At 38.8% G+C, this 21,991-nt stretch overlaps 1 protein-coding gene across 12 annotated transcripts in view; it reads right to left on the bottom strand.

The window, feature by feature from the left end:
* NCOR1 (nuclear receptor corepressor 1) overlaps positions 1-21,991 on the bottom strand; it is a 211,728-nt gene that overhangs the window by 128,185 nt on the left and 61,552 nt on the right. For 10 of the 12 annotated variants that reach the window (XM_069089582.1, XM_069089581.1, XM_069089584.1 and 7 more), the window contains exons 5-9: positions 17,378-17,560; positions 10,098-10,211; positions 2,440-2,496; positions 1,211-1,263; positions 850-876 (exon numbers count right to left, since the gene is read on the bottom strand). In XM_069089582.1, coding sequence (XP_068945683.1) covers positions 850-876; positions 1,211-1,263; positions 2,440-2,496; positions 10,098-10,211; positions 17,378-17,560 — 434 coding nt within the window. The remainder of the gene's footprint in view (positions 1-849; positions 877-1,210; positions 1,264-2,439; positions 2,497-10,097; positions 10,212-17,377; positions 17,561-21,991) is intronic. The other 2 variants (XM_069089585.1, XM_069089592.1) reach the window with 1 other exon arrangement.

The raw sequence follows: 21,991 nt of genomic DNA, 5'->3' as shown, positions 1-21,991 counted from the left end.
TTTATATTTAAAATACTTTATATTTTACAATTTTAGTTAACCACCTTCTACAGTCTAATACTGTAACAGCATCCCACAAAAAGAAGCTAATAAGAATGTGTAATTACTTCATTGTGAATATAATATTTAAAGAGCTGTATCCTAGACTAGAATTCAGATCAGTTGTTATTCATACACATTCTTATGCATTCTTTGCTAAATCATCTTTGCCAACAGTTCTTGAATGAGCTCTTGCTCATAGGTGCAACGGGGTTTTCTGTTTCACTTGTACTCTCAACAAGAAATGAAAAAAATTAACAGTAATGTGCCATTGGCATCTATTAGTAAACAACAATATAGCTTCTAGTTATGGTTAGCAAAACATTCAATAAAATATTTGGAAACATTATATTGGAACTCATCTCATTTTTTGGTAACTCACTAGTAAATAATTCACCAGAAAATATCTTAAAATTACAAATTAAAAAACAAAACAAACAAACAAAAAAGCAAGATCCCTAACAATCTACACCTGACTGCAATTATGTTACAAGTAGTTTCCATTCCACTTAAGCTCCGAGCCCCCAAAGTGGTATCCATCCAGGCCTCATCCTACAATGCACAAGGATAAGGACTTTGTGGGAGCGAGCAGTCTCCTCGCACTTCCAAGGCACGAGGCGCCAGGACGTTAAATGGCAGAAGGGTCTACAAATACCGTAGCTGGCAAGAGGCATGGAAGGGATTTCCCTAGAATAGGATTGTGAATAATGATAAAATGATCCGTGGCGCTTCTACTTTGCAATGGCAGATGTGGCTTGGTGGGGGACGGTGTCATCACTAGTCTTAAATGAAAAAGCTTCATTATCTTACTTCATCATGCGCCTTGCAGGTGCTCCACTGAAAAAAAGACAAAACAGGAGGCAAAAAATTCAAGCCTCAAGGTAAGCCATTTCAAGGTTCAGTATCCACTCTCTACTAGCGATTATAAAACCAGCCAGGTTACGTCACAGTCTATGTCACTTTTGGTCTTGGGGAACTCAAAGCTGCTCGCCCAACCCCCAAGAAATCAAAGGGAGCTAACACAAGATGAGAGCAAAGGCCTGAGTCTCAAAGGCCTGTAGGATCTGATCTTACAGCAAGCAGTGACCAACAGAGGAGAGCCTCACTGACAGAGCCGTGCGTTTATGGGTGGCCTCTAAAGGACGGGATTCCACGATCAAGAAATACTTACGTCTTGATGTTTTCATGGTACACCTTGGTGTCGGACGGCTGGTTGTAAAGTGGCTGTAAAATGAAAAAAAAAAAGAAATCACTCAAGGGTTGCCCTGATATCTGTAGAAAATCGAAAAGAATGTATTCCACAACATTAGAGTGTACTCTCACTTGGAAATTTGGAACTTTTATCTGCACGTGCCCAGAGAAAGCCATCTCTTTAATCTTGTTTTTCCTCTTTTTAGTGAGAATGTTTTTTAAAAATCCAGAAACTGAGCTCATGTCTGATGATAAAAAAAATTTCTCATGGATATTTTAAATTTCAAAGAAAGTTAAAGGTGGCCATTAGCATCATCACTGATTCTTTCCCTCCCTAATATTTGTAATCCAAAATCCAGTAGGAATACTTAGTCTGTCCTGCAGGACCAATGAGAGGCAGTGGGTTACTCACACAAAGATATACACACAGGCCCTACCTCCATTTTCTTATTCACAATGAGCAAAGAGAGAAGTGTGGCTTCATGGATTGTGGATCAGCCATGAAGTCAGCAAGACAGAGGTTCACGTCCTGGCACTGACACTTCTTCGCTGTGTGACCTGCCCAAAATGTTTAACTTTCTGGTGCCCTCAGAAACATCTTAAGACCATAAATTACATAAAGGTGCCAAACTATACAGGCAGAAAGAGGTTCCACATCAGGAGCTCCTAGCACTGATCAGATAATCAGTCTGAACTGATAAATTAAAGATCCACCCACGTTTGGTTAGAATGCTTTAGCACAGAAGGCATGAAGGCGACCCTTGTTTATCAAAGGGTAAGCTAAAACAGCACAAGCTGAGGCCGTACAAAGGTGCTGGTCTTTGAAATGGCAGCAGGGTTTTTTCCCAAGACTAGCAACCTCAACAGAAGTCTGGAGAGGCTAACCATCTGAAGGCTATAATCAGGAGAGGAATGTGGCCCTAGCAATTCATAACAGCTGCCTATTAAGGTGCAGAATAAACAGAAGTGCCCACCATAGGCCCAACTAACTCATATTGAAAATAAATTTAATTCTGTTTTAATTCTGTTATGAACAAAGGTCTTCTGGGCAAAGAGGATGCGGATAGTTATGTTCAAAAATGTATGTGTTGTAAAGACTGAAACATCAATTTTTTTAAAAAAGATAAAATGAACAAAGTCCTAAAAGGTAAAAATAGAATAAAGAACACACAAGAAAACAATACAAGAAAAAGGCAAAGGCTCACTTACCAGTTCAACTTTTGGGCCAAGACCTTCAAAAATTTTATGAGCTTCTTCTGCTTTTTTCTATAAATGATAAAGACATTGTTGTATTGAATAATTATAAACAAAATAATTACATACTAAAAAAACATAACAAACATCTATCCTAGAAAATTCTTATTTCCAAATATACATCCCTTGTGTTGTGGGTAGAAGAGATTTAATATCTCTTTAATTTGTATTATATACCTTTTCAACAAATAAATGAATTAGACTGTTTTGTCTCTAGCATCACTATCTAAAGCACAGATAATTTTAACACATTTTGCTTCTATATTTTCAAATATATCCCTTCCCTCTTTGCTAGCTCCAAAGAGCCTTCCCCTTGTAACAGATTAAGAGAGAGAAAAAATAGCTCAGCATAAGCAAATACACAGCCTATTTTGGATGGCATATGCATTCTACATATAATCTATAACCAAAGTCCTTGTCCTCTACAACAAAGAGCGGTGCAGCTTTTTTTCTCTGGTGTCAAGCCAGGTCATGTTAGATGGTCAGTTTCAAGCGATTTTGGTGGCTGTACTATTAGTTTAAAGAACTGTAAGCTCTAAGCAGAATGTCTTCCTTGTTTGGTTTACTATACTATACTACTTACTACACTCCATACACAGAATTCTTCCCATTTCTCTGAATCGTCCTGTCATTTCTTACAGCACAGTAGCACTCCAATATATTCATGTGAAACAATTTGTTTAGCCATTTTCTAACTGAATGACACCTTTACTTCCAGTTCTTTGCTACCACTGAAACTGCTGTAATAAATATCTTGGCACATGTGGGACCTTTCTGTCTTTGACCTTATTAGTGTGTGCGTGCATGTGTGTGTACATACTGATAAAAACATATATATAGATAGATAGGCATATAGACATATATGTGCCCAGCAGTGATATCTCTGGGTCAAAGATGGCAGATGCTTTAGTCACTTTCTTAGAAAATTTCCAAACTATTTTCCAGAATGATTACCAATCTGCAATCCCACCAATAGTATATGTGCCTGTTTTCCCACCACTCCACCAACACTGTTTCATGTTTTGCCAAATTTACCAATTTTCTGGATATAAAATCTGAGCTGTATTGACTTGAATTCCTATTTTATTATCAGTAATTTAGGATAGCCTTTCACGTGGTTAATCATTTATCCACTGGGGAATGGTTCAATCTTAAATATTTATGTTAGTTCTCCTTACGTCTTAATTCTCCGATCACTAGAGATATTTTAATGCGAACATTTTTTTAAATCTATAGTCTTCCTTTTTATTGGAGTTGTGCTGAGTTTGTCCATTGAAAAGTCTTTCAATTTTATGTGACTGAAATCATCTATTTTATCTTTGAGGATCTCTTATATCTCTTGTTTGCTTAAAAATTTTCACCTTAAGGTCATGGAAAATATATCTATCCATTTTACTCCAATTATTTTAAATGACATCTTTCATATTTAATTGAAATAAGCATTTAAAACTTGATTGTGTACATGGTGTGGAATATGCTGGTTTAAACCTAATATTTTGCCAAACTGCTTTCTAGTTTCCCTAATATTCTTACCAAAAGGAATCTTTCCTTAAGAAGTTGATATTCAGGGTGGCTAGGTGGCACAGGCACTGGCCCTGGAGTCAGGAGGACCTGAGTTCAAATCTGGCCTCAGACACTTACCATTTAATAGCCGTGTGACCTTGGGCAAGTCACTTAACCCCAAATGCCCTGTCTTCTCCCCTCCAAAAGGCAAAAAACAAACCAAAAAAAAACCCCTGATGTTCTCAGATTTCTTAAAGTCAAAATTAAGAGTTCAATTATTTCTGATTCATGCTTACCTAGAATATTCCTCTGATTTACTTTCAAGTTTTTGCCCAGTATCAGAGTTTTAGTTCTTCCTGCTTTATGATATAATTTGAGGTCTGGAAATACTATTTCCATGTTTACTCCTAACTATTTTTTCACATACCCCTAGAAATTCTAGATTCTTTGGTTTTTCCAAATAAATCTGTTACTTTGTCTGCTTCTATAAAGTAGCATATAAAGTAATTTCTTGGAACTTCTATTGGCATAGCATCATATCTATGATTTAGGTAGTAATACTAATTTTAAAATAATGGCATAGCCCAGATTTGGGCAATGAATATCCTTCTAATTATTTCAATTCTTAACAAATTCTTCAGAGTATTTTGTAATCAAATAAGTCCTATTTTGTTTTTTTTTTTAATAATTTCAATTTCTATTATTTTCTTTTTTAAAAATTTGCTACATAAAAATACTGTTCATTTTTGCTAGTTTATTCTGGGCACTGATCTAACAATCTCAATTAGTCTCTTTGATGATTCTCTGGAGTGCTCTAGGTATAACATCATATATTATACAAATAGGGATAATTTTCCCCTTCTTCCCCAAAGTTCATGCCATTCATTTCCTTCTCAATTTGTGGACTGCTACTATTCTAAAACTACATCAACTCCTTGTGAGAAGGTACATTCTAACTTTGCCCTCCCTGTTTATCGGGAATAACTAAAGCTTTAAGAATTGTTAAAGGCAAATAGAAATTAAGCAGTTAAACACCAAAACTTAACTTTAAAAGGAATGCTAAATATTTTAGAATTTTCTCTAACTAAAATTAGTTGACTACAAACTCATTTTAAAAAGTAACTTGAAATACAATTATGGTCTGAATATTGGCTTCATTTGCCAATGTATAATAAAGTTTATTAATTCAGACTAAAATGAAGTCGGACTGAATTGGTGAATAGTGACAAATATACAGTAGATATTCATTATTGATCAAACAGAATCAGACTTGTTTTTAATAAGTATTATAATTTTAACATAACTAGAATAAAAAGAATTGTATGGTAGAGACTAACTAGATAAAAATTATACAGCTAGCACAACAAATCAGGAACCTAAACAAATCTAACTTCTATTAATATTGTTAGTATATCCATTCATGTCTCAAGGTACATGGAAACAAAATAATTCCTTTAATAGGTAATATAACCTTAATTTAGTACACAACAAAAATCAATATTTGAATACCTATTAACAAGACACAGTTAAGGTGCTGTCTTTGATCTAATTAATATAAGTCCCTGCCCTTAAGAAGGATGCAATTTGGAAAAACAAAATATAAACACATGGAAAAAATCACTACAAAAATATGAAAAAAGGAATATACTATTTTATGCTATTTGTTTAGGAAATCCCCTTAAAGAGTGCCCAAATATCAATACAATTGGAGACCCACAGGACTCCTGATGAAAAATGCTATCCACCTCCAGAGAAAGAACTGATAGCATGTGAATACACACCAAAGTATATTATTTTTCACTTTCTTTCCTTCTTTTTTTTTTGGTTCAAGTCTTCTTGCACAAAATGACTAATATAGAAATGTTTTACATGACTGCACATGTATAAGCTATATCAGATTGCTTACCATCTTAGGGAAGGGGAAGAGAGGTAGGATAGAATTTAGAAATCAAAACTTTAAAAAAAAAAAAGAATGTTAAAAATTGCTTTTGGGGCGGCCAGGTAGCACAGCAAGTAAGAGCACCAGCTCCAGTGTTGAAAAGACTTGGAGATCGAATCCCGGGCTCAGACACTTAGCACCCACCCAGAAACACCTGGCCGTGTAACCTTGAGCAAGTTACTTAACCCCAATTGCTTAGGGGCAGCCAGGGGGCTCAGCGAGTAAGAGCACCGGCTCCAGTGTCAGGATGACCTGGATCAAATCCTGGGCTCAGACACTCAGCACCACACCCAGAAATAACTGGCCGTGTAACCTTGAGCAAGTTACTTGACCCCGATTGCTTTAAAAAATTAAAAAAAAAAAATTGCTTTTACATGTAGTTGGGGGAAGTAAAATAAAAATATTATTAAAAACAAAAACAAAGCAGGGTGACCAGAACAATGAAGTGCCTCAAGATCACCTTAAAGAATGAGGTGGCTGAATGAACTAGAGATGATGAGGCGGGAGTAAGAAGACCTCCCTTTGGAAGGATAGGGGAATGTAAGGAGGGGCAGTGTAATCATTCTGCTGAAATATCTGACCACGTGCCACGTGCAAAAGGTCCACACTTGTACTGCTTGGCTCCAAAGGGTAAAACTTTCTGAGAAAGAATTGAGTTAAACCAACGCAGGTGCTGTCTGCTGCGAGAGGCAGCAAGCTCCTCGGTGCCTCAGTGCCAGGGGCCGAGGCTGGATGGCCACCTGTCAGGCCTAGAAGAGGGGAAGGTGTCCTTTGGACACCAGCTGAACTTGAGATCTAAGGCCCCCTTCAATGCTGAAGTTTTGTGACTCAAATTCAAACTCCTGGCTTACCTGCTGGTAAAAATACCAAGTTCCTAACAAATTTAGGCAAAATTAAAAGCATTTTCCCCACAGTGCTTTAAATCATGAGGCAAAAGATTGATTTTTATAGTTCCCTCTTATGCTTTGGTGTCTTTCATTTGCAAATATTCCCCCGATAAAAAATAAAATCAAATAAATAGGTCATCTGGAGAATGGCTCTGCTAAACTCCAAGAACTACTTTCCAGCATGTATTATTCTGCAACGTGAGAACCAATGAATGTTTCTGGAGTCCACAGCTGTGAGAAGTAATTGCAGGTCATGAGACTGTTTTGAGTATTACCCTGGTAAAATGGTATGTTTGGAGACCAAATGAATCATAATCTGAACTTTAAATCTTACTCAAGCAGAATTTTCTTCCAGAATAGCTTACTTCTAAAATGTTCGGCCTTGGTCTTTTGACCATCCTACTGGATGGTAGGTAAGTCTCTCACACAACTCCTTATGTACACATCACATAATGAGGAACTCAAACTACACACTTAAATTCTATAAAATGAGGGAGAGGAGGGAGAGGATCAAGAACATTTATATCACCTGCCTCACACGGGGCTCGTGTAAATGAAATGATGTAAAGTGTTTTTGTAAATCTTAGATTCTCGCCTTTCCCTCTGCACTTAACTCATTCTTCCTTGTATCCTGGTTTTCATTATCTTCATAATGACAGAAGCTGACACAGAGTTAAGGGCTTAATAAACACTTCTTGAATTCAATCAAATGTGTTTAACAGACTTCCCTGTTTTAGAATGAATTTTGAAAAAGCAGAATCCCTGTATATCTCTATATTGCCAGGACTGAGCACAATGACTTGGCAGAAACTTAATACAGGTTTTTTGAATAAATAAACAATAAAGTACTAAGAAAAGTCAGCATTACAATCATTAACACAAAAATTAATAATTTAAGTGCTACAGACCCAATCTGTCATCAAGTGGCAACAGTTAAGTAAGAAAGAATGAGGAAGAAAATGTTCTTTTATTTCTAGATCTTACTCCTAAAATTCTTCCCCATTTTCGTGGTGCCCAGCTATTTAGGATTGATCAATAGGAGTTTTTAAGGCTACTGAGTGTGGGTCCCCATGGAAAATACCAAGCACTAAGTAGGCTATAAAATATATAATTTTGCAATAATTACTAATGAGGAATTGAGCATGTTCACCATCAGAGGACCTAAGATTAATTAGAGATTTCACATTACATCAACTTTCCATCTTTTAGAATTTTAAGGGTAGCTGGACATACACTAATGTTACAACCCAGAGAATGAACAGTCAGGGAGATTTCTTCCTTTGGGCACGACATTCAGAATGACAAGAGAAATTTCTCTATCAAAAGGGTGTACAGCTATGACCAAAATTAAATGTAAACAAAATTTTCCACCAAATCTTTTTTTTCTGAAAGAATTTCACTAACATTTGATTCATGTGTTTTATGCCTGTAAATCAAACAACACCAATTAAACATCAATGAATTTACATTTATATTCATGTTTTGTTCACACTTCTAAAGATGATGAGTCAATAATATTTGGCACAAAATACTTTAAAAGGAAAATGGTAGCCTTTCATGACACCAACTCTCTAATATCCATAAAGTACTTAAAACTTTATAGCTTTCTCTTAGGCAAGATATTTCAAAAAAGCTTAGGTTCTGAAAAAACAAAAACTATAAAGCTACCGTGTTTCCCCGATAATAAGACACTGTCTTATTAGTTTTTTTGGACAGAAAAACACCAGAGGGCTTATTTTCAGGGGAGGGCTTATTTTAATGAACATTGACAGCAATTTTAATAAACAGGTAAATGTGAACAAAAAAATGTACCTTTATTCAATAAGCAAATCACTGGGGAAGAACAGGATGACGTGCTCACTGCTGCAGCTCATACAGAGGGTACCGTAATGTAGCGTGTAGCGCAGGGGATCACCTTCACTACAGTAGCGATCTCAATAGGGCTTATTTTAGAGGAATCTTACACAGTAAGGGGAGGGCTTATTTTCGGGATAGGTCTTATTATCGGGGAAACACGGTAGCTTATGAACCTACCAAGAAACTTTGTACATATAAACAGTCTCATCACTTCTCCATTTACCAATGTCATATTCATTTACAGCAGAGACTTAATCAAGAAAGCAATGTCACAGGGAAGAATCCTAAAGCTCTCACCTTGAACTAGCTCTAATTTCCTCCATTACTCCATTTGTTTCAAGACAAGCCTAATTCCCTTTGGCCCCTAGGCTGGTTAATTAGACACGACCCTTGACTTTATTGTATAATGATGGCTACACTTTTCATAACAGCAAGTGAACTGAATAATATCACAGCTTTTATAGAATACCTTATGACATCATCCAACAAACAATTCCTTTTCCTTTCTCATTTAAAACATAAGCTGTTGGCCAAGTAAGATTTAGTATTTAAGGAAATACAGTTAATTTTAAGCATGCATCTGATTAAAATTGTCAATTTTATATACAGCAATTCTAAACAAAGCCACAATCTTGTTACATCAATTTTGTACATGTTAAAAGCTACTAACATGGAGAAAAGTTCAAAGATTTCTAAATTCACACGTTTCACAACTGCGTGTATTCAAAAAACTACCATCATCTATATTAATTTTTATCACAAATAGTGCTTTTGTTGTGATAGCTTAACACACACACACACACACAAAAAATAGGTGAAACCAACATACTAATAGTATTGTAACTGCAGGGTGTTTCAAACCAGCAGGAATTTTTAGTTCAAAGAAAACAAGAGATAAGGAAGTGATTACACGAAGCAATGAAAGCTGAAATTGCTTGGAAAGGACCACAGTCTCTTGTGAGTCCCAATTTTAAGTTTTAAAGTTTATAATAAAGTTTAGAGACAATTTCCACCTGTGACACTGCAGCTCATTAGTAATGAATGTTATTAAGTGTCCCCTAAGAGTTTAAACCGGAGAAGGAGATTTCTCTTTGACTTGGGCCAAAAGAGAACACACACTGAGAATCTATAATTAGATGATTCCCCCCAAGACAACCAGATAAATTTCTACTTCATGAAAGATGAACTGCACTTAAGAACCAGGCCTCTTTCCTTCCAAAAGATGGCTATCAAAAGCTTTCAACCAAGTCAGGTGAAAAGAAAAAAATCATGTTCAAGTCATGAAAGTTCATGAATCCTAAGAGATTTACAAACTGAACATCTTAGATGCTTACTGCAACCTATACTCAAATCCAAAAATGGAGTGGGTTTTAATACAATGTTGAAGATTACATTCACGAGTCAGCTCCCAGCAAATGCAGGCTTACCCGATTTTCATCATAAATAATTTGGACAATACTGCGGTGTTTCTGCTCCACAGGAGGCGGGGACACAGGCTTCTCTGGCTCTGGAGGCTTAGCAGCTTCTTCTTCAAGTTGTTGCTAAGAAACAGAAAGAAAAAGAAATCAAACATCTGCAGCATGTTACCCCAACTAATAATTAGTCACTAGAGATAAAACAGGCTACTGAGCAAGAGTTGGCTACTTATGTTGCATAACCATTTTTTAAAAATTAAATGAACACAATTACAATAAGAACCATTATTTTCTGTGCTAATAACAAAAAAAAAAGCCAAAGCCGGTTAAGATGGGAATTGATGAACACAGAGGGTATGTTGATATTTTTATTCAAGTAAAAATCACCCTAGAATTTTTTTTAAAGCATACCAAAACAAAAAAGGAAAACCAGGAGTTTTTTCTTCATAAAACTAGATCATAATTACTCCCAAAAATGGTTTTAAACAAATTTTAAAGGTACAAAAAAGCAAATCAAAAGCATGATTCTATAAGAAATCCAAATTGTTTTAAGTGATACAATTCATAAACATAAAACCTTTTAAGATAAGCTAAGCCTTAAAAGAACCATTCATTCTGCTTTAACCACATATTCTAGTTATGCTCACACTATCATAAAAATGACAACCATTAAATAAGCAGGATAAACAGCCCAAATATAAAATGAGAACTGGGAGATGATAGGCCAGAAGTACTAATAGCTGACATTTCTACAGTACCCTAAGAGTTTCACATACATTACCCTTGCCTGCTTTTATTTTATCATCTGATAAAGTAGAAAAATATTTTTAAAAATCAAGACTAGGAGGCTGCAAGATGAAGGTTCCATAACAGAAGCCTCTTTATGTGTGGATCTACACATAGGGGTTTTGAAATACATTAAGACTTTTGAATCTACAGATTTCCTCTCTCCTTTACAGCTTTCCCCATGCCTAAGTTTGAGCCAGCCTGTGGAGTCATCCTATCTGTATGCCTGATAGATACCCCCTCCAGTCACAGGCTATGCAAAATCTTCCCAATCACACACAGCCTTACCTGGTGCCAAATTGTATTCATTTTCCCTGGGAAGACTCCATAGAGGAGACTTGCTCCATTAATTATTCAGAATTGTTACAGATTGTACGGAATCTGTAACATTAGTAAATATTTTATTTCTCATCTCCCCCGTTACAACATATTTGTACGTATACCTATATACCTATACACAAAACAAAGTTTTGTGCATTCCCTATGTTTCTATATGTCACATGCAGACTGTCTTAGTCTTTCTGAAAAGTCTTTCACTCCTGTGGCCCTGGCAGTATCTCTTTACTCCATCTTCCCCAAGGTCTGACAATGCTAGGTAAAGAACAAAAGGCTCAATAAATGCAGGTGAATGGTGAGGAAAAATTGGAGAGGCTTCAAAAACCTGATTCAGTGCCTGTCATATAGAAAGACCCTAGCATACAGAAATGGGGAAGAGTCAAAGGACTTAAAAGTATTTAGTCTACGAGGAAAAGCCTAACTGCATGTGAAAATTAATGAGGAAAATTAATAAAGTACTCTTACAAATCAGAAATGAGAAAAAAGGAGGTGGGCTAAAATTGTGGTAAACAAACTCATACAGAGAGGGTCATTAGTCATCACTAAGATGCACGTTTGAACACGCCTGCTAGATTTTATTTAAAAGGAAATAACATATCAAGATATTTATAGAAATTCAAGAGTTGAGCAGTCAGTTGCTAAACTGTGAAGCTACAAAGACACTCCTAGGAAATATCTCCTCAGAAACAAGCAAAAATAGATTCCTATTAGTGAGATTTTCTCCAGTTATCATCCCATGAACCATGGACAACAATGACTAATTATTAACTAGGCATGTGACATTTAGGCAGTCACACAGCATCTTTGGCCTGAGGAATGAGACCAGGCCAGGCCATTTCTCAGGGCTCTTCCAATTCTAGTCATATGATGCAACTATTCCCAACCCGCCAAGACTCCTCTACCCTAAAACCCTCCCCTGGATGCCGTTCTAAACCTCTCTTCCCTTCCTCAGCTAAATGCTTAGAAAAAGACTATCTATGCCCCTCCCCTCCACTGCCCCTCAAACTTCTGCAATCCTCATTCAACTGAAACTGCTCTCTCCAAAGTGGCCAATGACATCTTTAACTGTTTTCACTCACTCCTCTAATCCTTCTTGATCTCTCCAGAGCATGAGAAACTACAGAGCCGTCTCTCCTCGCTTCTCTCTCCTCCTTCTATTTCTGCCTCCCAGCTCCTCAGTCTCCTTGACTGTTTTCATCCATATCCACAGAACTATGTAGGGTTCACCCCAGCACTCTCTCTCAAGCATTTCACCATCTCCCCTCAGTTTAACTGTTCATCTATGAAGATGATTCCCTCCTGGTGACTCTCTTCAATTCCAGCCACGTGCATTATCAACTATCTACTGGACATTCCCCAAAGGTATCACAAACTAAATACATCCAAGACAGATCTCACTGTCTTCCCCTACTCCCTGGGCAGACTCCACCCTCTTCTGAACTTTTTCATTTCTGACAAAGAAACCACCAGCCTTCCAGTCTCCCAGTTTCACAACCACAGGATTATCCTCAGCTCCTCAAACTTTACCCACCCACCTAACCAATGAGTTGACTAGATATATTTCTAAACATACACACACACATATATGTATGTATATGAGTGTATGTGTGAGCACACATGTATATATATAGCAGCTGGGTGGCACAGTAATAAGAGCGCCAGGCCTGGAGTCAGGAAGGCTCTTCTCCATGAGTTCAAATCTGGCCTCAGACACTTCCTAGCTGTGTGACACAGGGCAAATCACTTAACTGTTTTACCTCAGTTTCCTCGTCTGTCAAATGAGCTAGAGGACGAAATGGCAAACCACTGCAGTATCACTGCCAAGAAAACCCCAAATGGGGTCACAAAGAGTCAGCCACGGCTGAAACAACTCAACAACGTATGTATATGTGTGTGCGTGTACATAAGTTTATGGATGACTACACACACACACACACACACACACACACACACACACATTTGACCTCTTTCACTAGCTCAGACATCACCTCTTTCACATTTTAATAGCTTCTTAATAGGTCTCCCTGCCTCACACCGCTCCCTTCACTACTGTCCACAGAGCTACCAAAGGGAACTTCCTAAAGCACATGTCAGACCCCCTTTTGCTGCTAGGATCAAATATAACCCCCACTAGAATGTAAATTCCTGGAGAACAGGAGCAGCTCACTTCTATCTTTATACCACAGGCCCTATCCCATTGCCTGGCACTTACTAGGGGCCCTTAATAAATGCTTACCGATCGAGTTATACACCTGTCATCATCTCAAGTTGAGAAAATTTCTAGAAAGACAGAATAGCTCTGGGAAAATTCTGAGGGACTGGGATTGTGTGTTTTCAAATCAAATCCGATCCTAATCCCTCATGATTCTGTTTCTTGTCTAGACTAACATCGACATGTGGAACAGAACCAAAATTTTTTGCTGGATAGGAGAATTCAACATTTTTCTAAAACAAACAGTTCCACATATTTCCTTTTCTCTACTGTCCTTCAATCCCAAATGATAATTCTTTTCTAGGCTTTACTAAGCCTGCTGAACATTCAGCATTCATACCTCTTGATTTTACCTTTCCCTAATAAATCTTAAAGACCAGAAATCATATATTTGTACCTGAAAGGGACTACAGACATCTTCTAGGCCAACACTCTTATTTTACTGATGAGGAAAATGAGCCTTGAAATGGTTAATCGACTTGCCTGCGGTTATACTAAGATGAAAAGAATTAAATCATTGCCATTCACCATGCACTATGCTAACGTCCTGGGTATTACAACTACAAAAGAGAGACAATCTCTGTTCCCAAGGAGCTAACATTCAAATAGGAAGAGATTACACAGATGGATGACTGGGGGATTAGGAAGTTTTGGTTTGGGGAATCACAAGGACAGTGAGTTGGCCCACAGCAAGGTTACTTAACATTCTTTTCCAGAAGTAAAGTTATTATTTATATGATTACCATGTCCAGAACAAGAGGTGGAGGAGAAGAAAGAGAGGCATACGCAGAGTAATAGTCAAGATGACAAGATAGTCTAAACGGATAGTTGGGAGGACTGGTAAGGTGGTATATGGTCTGGGGCCAGCTCTGTATATCGAGTTAAAGTGGGCTCATTTGTACTTGGCTACGCATCAAGATAGCTGGAACCCACCAGGGAAGTGGGAGTGCCAAAGATTCCAAAAATGAGTGAAATAGCTTAACAGGAACTTAAGGTATAGATTCTGGTGATTCTGTGAACAGGATGCTAGTCCAAGAGAAGTAGCACTACAGTGGCAGGCAACTGGCAAGCTGGCCTGAGTAAATGGTTGGAAAGGATGTGAAGGGAGCGTGATCTGTGACATGAGGCCAGTGAGATGGCAGAATGAGGACTGTCACTGAGAAAACACAGAATTAGAAAAGGGGGTGGGCTAACCATGGGGCATAACTGAGGGACAATCCAAGGACTCTGCTGGTGCCCACAAAATGTCAAGTAACCTAGAGGAAGGTCTCCAGTATGGTGAGCAGAGTCATGGAACATTTATGAAAGGACAAAATAAAAAGAATAACTGACATATATCTTGTGGGTAAAATGGAGAGATGTCTACTAGATGAATAGAGTGATTCAGAATTAGATGACTGGACTTTTAAGAGTAGTCACTAATGGTTCAATGTCAATGTGGCAGAAGATTTTTAGTAGAGTAAGTATTCCAGGGGGTCTGTGATGGCCACAGCAAAATGTTTTTACTCTTTTGAAATTTTTATCAATGACAAAGATAAAGGCCTAGATATAATGCTCATCAAACTTGCAAATTACAAAAAGTTCTGAGGCATATCATACCTCTATTAAATCGCTTTTAAGAAAACTAAAAATCCTAGCCACTGGGCAAGTTCAACAGATCACTACAGTGAGGGGCACAAGGCAATGGAGGCATATTGGCTGTGTTCTGATCAATGAGACTTCCCAGAAGAACCAGAAAGCTCGCTTTTTATTAAAAAAAAAAAACAGGTGTCTCTGGACTTCTTGGTGGGGGGCAGCATGGAAGAGCAGAGAACTGACCTCAGAGTCAAGGAAACCTGGGCTCAAAGCCAGCCTCCAACAAACCTTGACAGTGTGAATCATTCCCCCACTTCAGTGCCCAGGCAACTCCCTAAAACTCTAAGCAAAGAAGGTACCAGCCTACACTGGGCAGGGAGGGGCCTCACTGTAAGCTCCTTGCACCAGCAAAATCAAAGGTCTAAGCTCCCAAATTATTATTAAACACTGTATTTAAATCAAAACAACTAACCACACTTCCATAGCTTTCTCCTTAGTCGTCTCCTGCCATGACCGTGTGGCACTGTATTAGGCTCAGAGGACCCTTGGCTTACCTTCTAGCCCTACCAATGACACAGGCTGGTCCAAGAGCAATCGGAGCCCCAGCTACAATAGAGGGGAGCTGAACCAAGCGGGTGGCCTCGAAGGTCCCTTACAGCTCTGAAGCTGCGGTCCTACCCTAAGCTTAAGAATGAACTAATCCTGCAGCTCTGTGCAAGCTACACTCTCCTGAGCCTGCAGGTGGATTCCATGACTTTCAGTAGCTTCACACCACAGTCTATACTGACAGGCTCTTAGCAGAGTGAATTTGTTTCAAAGGTTCCTCTAGTCAACCAGCAGCGTTTACACCCCAAATGCTCTTTGGGCTCAAGAAAGAAGCTGACTCTCTTCTTCACAACATTCAGCAAAAGCCTGAAAAGAGAAAAATGGCCACCATGGAAGCCAGAGAGTTTGCCACCCCAAACACCCGGGACTGGAACCTTTGGGTTCCAGTAAGAAAAAGGGTTGCCTTCTGTTCCACTATTTTTTTTCCTTTTGATAAGGCTTCCTATTCCTTCTTATCTGATATTTCCTTGATACCTCATATAGCTGGTCCACTAGTCAATTAGCTTTAAAAGGATCAGAAAGAAGTAACTTTTAATTAAAAGCTTACCAAATTTTCAAATACATTCAGATGAAATATTATAGAGCTGTAAGAGATATAATAAAGAGGTTTTTCCATCAATGCATTAATAAAACTACTCTGTGTTTTGATTAATGGAACTGGTTAGAGTCAATGATATATAAAAGCTATACTTATGCAGCCCCACCAGAATGGTTTGCTGCAGGTGATCCTGTAATATAGTATAGTTTAAAGCCACTTTCCCCACCTGTTTTTCAATTCCAGATTACTCTGAACAGATCTACAATACTTCATCATGAGGAAAATTTAAAACATCGGTTTACAGTGTAATAAAGCAACAGAAATGGGGAACAGCCTTCAAAAGTAGTTCAACACTCTCATTTAGAACAACCTAATTTTCAAAACAATGTCACTGATTTAACCCATTTTACTTGTAAAGGAGAAGACATCACCCATTTACATCCCCAAGTAATCTTACACACAGAGTACTAGTAACATAATTAATACAATGTAATTACCACTTACATTCAATTCAACATAGAGGCAACATAAGGGAGTGAAGAGAGAGAGATGATTTGAAGTTAGGAAGACCTCAGTTTAAGTATCCTCTCTGAAATCGTCTCTGAAATATCCTGTGCAGCCTTAGGGCAATGCCTTGATGTCTCAGGGTCCCCTAGAAGCTCTTAGTGGAGGTGCAGACATGTTTTCACCCAGATCTTTCCACACCAATGAAGCCTAGGTCTTCATTAATGAAGGCCAATGAGTTAGTAAGACAAATGAGCCAACTCCTGGGCTCGAGGAGCCTCCAATTTCCTCAGGGCACAGGCAAAGGATGCAGGTAGAAAGTCAAGGGCAGCTATGGGAGAAGTCTGAACTGGGCTTTGGTGCAACAGAGAAATTCAGAGGATAGAAAGATGGACAGAGGAAGCAACATTAAAAAAGAGGAGTGCATGCATTCTGTTCGGGAAGGGTCAGTCATTCCATTCAGCCAAAGATTTCACTCTGCCTAGATGATGGGTGAATCTTCAATGGCAGGTTGAATCTGGGTTTTATTCTACAGGCAATGGGGGAGGGGGGAGGGGCACACAAGGTGGGGGAGTGAGAAACATCAAAAGATTCTGAAGACCCCTGTGTAACCAGGCTGTGCACTCCAAGACTAACTTAGCAGCAGCCCCCACGTCAGAGAAGGAACTTCAGGAATAAAGACGAGGGGCAGCAGTGGCAATACAAACAGCATGAAAGGCTACAAAATGTACTTACCTGCTTCTTTTTCAGTTTGAGAATCTGCTGCTCTACCTTTGCTATTTCTCGATCCACCCGGTCCATGCTCTGTATTAACTCTTCCTTGGAAAGTTTGGAAGGAGAAGCATTCTGGTCATCTCCACAGGGCTGGCCAGAAATGGGAGAAGATGGGGCTTCATGTTTGCTTCCAAAAGCTGGCTCCTTGTGAAGAAAATCAATGGGGTCAATGATGAAAATAAGTTTCTCTCAAATGAACCAGCCAAAATTTAAAAAAAAACAACAGAAAGAGACTACAATCTTACATTTTATGGACATCATGCTAGATATTCTAAGCAATAAAGACTTGCCTGACTTAATGCTTAATGGCTTGAGAGATAAGAGATCTTAAGAGATGATGTCCAACCTACTCATTTCTTAAGCAACAATTGAAACGTCAAATAAATCTGTACTACAGCAACTTCTCTTAGAGTATTAATGTGCTCTGAGATGATCCTTTTCAAAACTTTTGTACTGGTATCTTTTGACTTCACATCACATTCATTTTCCAATATATCCCTTCCTCTCCTATTGCCAGAGTCAACCCTTTTAAGCATGAATAAAAAGGGGGAAAAGCAGTTCCAGAAAATTAAGGAGTCCTGTACCTCTGCAGCCTATCTCTGTTTGGGATCAACAGTTGGCTTTCCAGGTCTGTTGTTACTGTTTTCTAATTACACTGTTGCAGTCACTGTACACATTGTTTTCCTCCTGCTTTCTTCAGTTCATAAAGGTCTAGCCATGCTGATTTATATTCTTCACATTCATCATGGTTTACAACGCTTCACATCCATGTACCAAAATTTATTCAGCCATTTCTTCAATCAATGGGTTCTGCTCCTAGGACTTGTTACTACAAAAAGTGTTGCTATAAATATTTTGGTGTGTAAATGTACCTTCTTTTCTCAATATAATTTCAAATCACATTTGAGAGTGGTTGGACTAATTCATAGCTCCATCAATAAGGTTTTGAAGTGCCTGTGTTTTCCCTATCATTCCTTCAACATTTTTCCAATTTGCAAAACATGAGGGGAAACCTCAGAGTTGTTTGTGATTTGCATTTGTCCTAATGTTAGTAATTTAAAGTAACTAAAGTAATCTTTCATATGCTTTTTTTATTTTGAGAACTATTTGTTCACATTCTCTGACCACCTGGCTTTCAGTCTTTTATTTTTGTGTTAGCGCCTTATATACCTTGGATGTTAGGTTCTTTTCTTATGCAAAGATTTTCTCCCCAACTAACTACTCCCTTTTACTCTAGCTGATTTTGTTTATGCAAAAGTTTAATTTTATGTTATCTGAACTATCTATTATATCTTCCTCGATCACTTCTGCCCCTTGTCTGGTTAGGAATCTTCCCCTAAGCCAAAGCTGTGAAATGTACTTGACCCAATTCTTTAGTTATCAAAATTTCTTCACATTTTTTCAGGTGGTGATTTTCTAAAAATATTAAAGTCACACATCCATTTTGAACTTAACTGTAGCAGGTGGTATAAGATGTTAATCTAAACCTAAGCTCTGCCAAACTCCTGTCCAGTTTTCATATCTTTTCAAATAGAGAATTATTACTAATACCTTTTAAAAATAAAAGTCATATAACTCATCTATTAGTTTGAGAATCCCAGAGCTATAGATTGGTAAGCAGATAAGGAACAGGAGCAAGCAAGCATCATGAGAGCAGTCCTGATTTTGAAGACTGAAGGAAGAAGACACCTTCTTGGTCACTTCTTTCAACTTCCCTAGGTCCTAAGCATTCTTCTCTATGTGCCCAAGGTGGGATGCAGCATCTCATGCAGAATGCTACATCAGAGAATGCAAATGACAATGTTTGGACTCCTCCTCTTTCTGGAGCTTCTATCAAGCATCTTAATGCCTCTTCTTTCTTCTCTAGGCTGCCCTGCAGATTGTCGACCATACCATAGATCCCCCTTCACCCTGGAAGCAACCTCCATCCCTGCACTATTTCTCATACTGGAAGTTCCTCCCAGAAGCTCCCCAGGCCAAAGATGTCCCTCCAAACTGCACTGTTGACTTCCCCCCACAGGACTTTCTCATGCCAAGGTGGCTACTATCCTCCCCCACCCCTTTCCACTCTCCTTTTACATACTGTCTTCTTCCATTAGAATGTAAGTTAGTGCTTAAAAAATACTTGTTGACTTGTCCTCAGAGCAGAGACTACTGATCCCTAAGCTTGAAGATTTTATAATTTTGCCTAAGAGACAAACCCATTCCACCAATTAAGAGAAAACGATGGCGATCTGGCCGGCCATGGGTGCTGCTGACATCTAAGCCTATCCTTTATTATAGTGAAGAAATATCAAGTAATGCAATAAGCTACATTATGAGGACAGACTTGCACTACTAGGATAGCATGGCACCACCTAGACTAAGCATAACTGCTACAAAGTGCCCATGGAATGTCACCTTACTCAACAAAGGCCACGCACCTAAACTATGGTAAATCAAATACTTTCCCACTGGATCGGTAATAATGAGACAGTGCTTTAAGATCTGAAAAGCACTTTACAAGTATTATCTCATTTAGCAGATACTGTTGTTAACTCCCTTTTACAGGTGAGAAAATCGAGACTAAGAGATTCAGTGATTTGCCTAGGCTCACACAGGATGATCTAACTCTTTGTACCACATTACCTAGCTGCCTTGATTACCAACATCTCAAATGCTCAGGCAAATTTTCAGAATTTCCAGATTCAGAAAGGAGCTCTTCTCCCATTTATGTCTCCAAAGGAATCTCCTCTAAGTGATCACCTGGCCTCTGCTTGAAAACCTCCAGAAGGGCCCTCCCACCCCCTCCTGAAGGAGGACTCAAGTTTACTCAGAAGACTTGCAGTGGCTAGGAGGTGGCCCTGGGAGTTCTGAAAGATATGTGAGCAGAACACAAACTCTGGTCAATCCTTGAAGGCTGCAGCACAGGCCTGATGACCAACTGTAGTTCAAAGAGAGAAGGGTCTTCATTCAGTAACCCCATTGCTCTGCTATTAATGACTATGTATCTCACATAAATACTCTTAATCCCAAGGGAGGGACAGGATACTGCAAGTATCAGGCAAGTCAGACCACCATCACACCCAGACCACCATCTCTCCCCTTGCATCATGATGGAGATGCCCCTGGATACTGAATAGAAGAGATTTAGCAATGCAATGTCCCTCAGACCATTGGACTTGCTTCCAGTCCTGCCCTCACAGTCATGAACTCATGAAAAAAATACTGTGGAGAAGGGTCTGGCTCTTCTCACCACTGTCAACCAACTACCATTCACAGGGCAGGCAAACCAGATGAGCTGATGCAACAGGGAATCCTGGGGGAGAGATAAAAAGCAGCATGTACCAGGCAAATCCAATGACCAGCACAACCACTCCCTAGACCACCACCTCCCCTCCTTGGACCCTGATGCAGAGAGTTCAGGGCCCTAAGCCTTGGACATAGCACTGCTTCTAACCCCTAGGAAGGTGCAGTGTGACACCTGCCCCTGCAGGTGCTACGTAGAAAAGAAAATTCTGGTCACCAAAGTCTTTATCACTGTCAAATGCTTCCAAATCAGACAGTGACAAGATGCTAAAGAAGAGGCCCCGCTCTCTACTCTGCAATGGCACTCTGAGGACACAGTCTGCAGCTGAGACCTTAAACATGTGTGCTCTATCCCCTCAGAGCACGAGCTGCTCGAGAGCAGGGACTCTGACTTTTCTATCTGTACCATCGGTGCTAGAGCACTGGGCCTGGAGGGAGAGAGACTTGAGTTGAAATGTAGCCTCAGACACTTGTGAATTGTATTTCCTTGGGCAAATAACTTGACTTCTGTTTGCCTCAGTTTCCTCAAATTCACAATGAAGATAACCACAGTACTCATCTCCCAAAGCTGTTGTATCGCTGAAATGAGACAACATTTGTAAATACTTGGCATCGCGTGTGGCCAGAGCAGCCAGCTTAATAAACCGATTCCCTCCCCTTCCTCCCCCTGAGCACAATGCTCAGACACACAGGGAGTACTTAATAAATGCTTCCTTCCTTCATTCCTCTTCATTTCTTCTTCTATCTCCAACTGAACCGGAATCTCCTACTTCAAAAGAATGATTTAGCCTCCTACTTTTAGTGAGTTCTCTTTACCTAATGACCCTCTTTCCTCATCATTCACAGTATCTCTAACTCCTTGCAATATGGCTTCTGCCCTCAACAATCTACTGAAACTGCTTTCTCTTTTTAAAATTCATATTATTCTAAATACAGTCATCCAGAAAAATTCAAACAAAATTTTAAAATGACCAGACATAAAACCATATACTCCTAGTTATTTAAAATCTGTTTTTGGGGCAGCTAGGTGGCACAGTGAATACAGCCCCAGCCCTGGAGTCAGGAGGACCTGAGTTCAAATTCGGCCTCAGACACTTGACATACTTACTAGCCATGTGACGTTGGGCAAGCCACTTAACCACAGCTGCCCTCCAAAAAGCAAAAAAAAAAAAAAAAAAGTCTGTTTTCAAATGTCTATGTTTCTTTTAACAAAATAGTAAGAAAATAATTCTATTTGCTAGGTTCCCTTATATCTTCTGTGTATTTTTAGATTCTCTTAGCCTTGTA

This window comes from Petaurus breviceps, unplaced genomic scaffold (assembly GCF_028583685.1).
Source record: "Petaurus breviceps papuanus isolate PSGF00001 unplaced genomic scaffold, PetGlider_PUasm1.0 186, whole genome shotgun sequence".
NCBI classification, from domain to species: Eukaryota; Metazoa; Chordata; class Mammalia; order Diprotodontia; family Petauridae; genus Petaurus; species Petaurus breviceps.
This window is presented reverse-complemented; position numbering and strand designations above follow the sequence as displayed.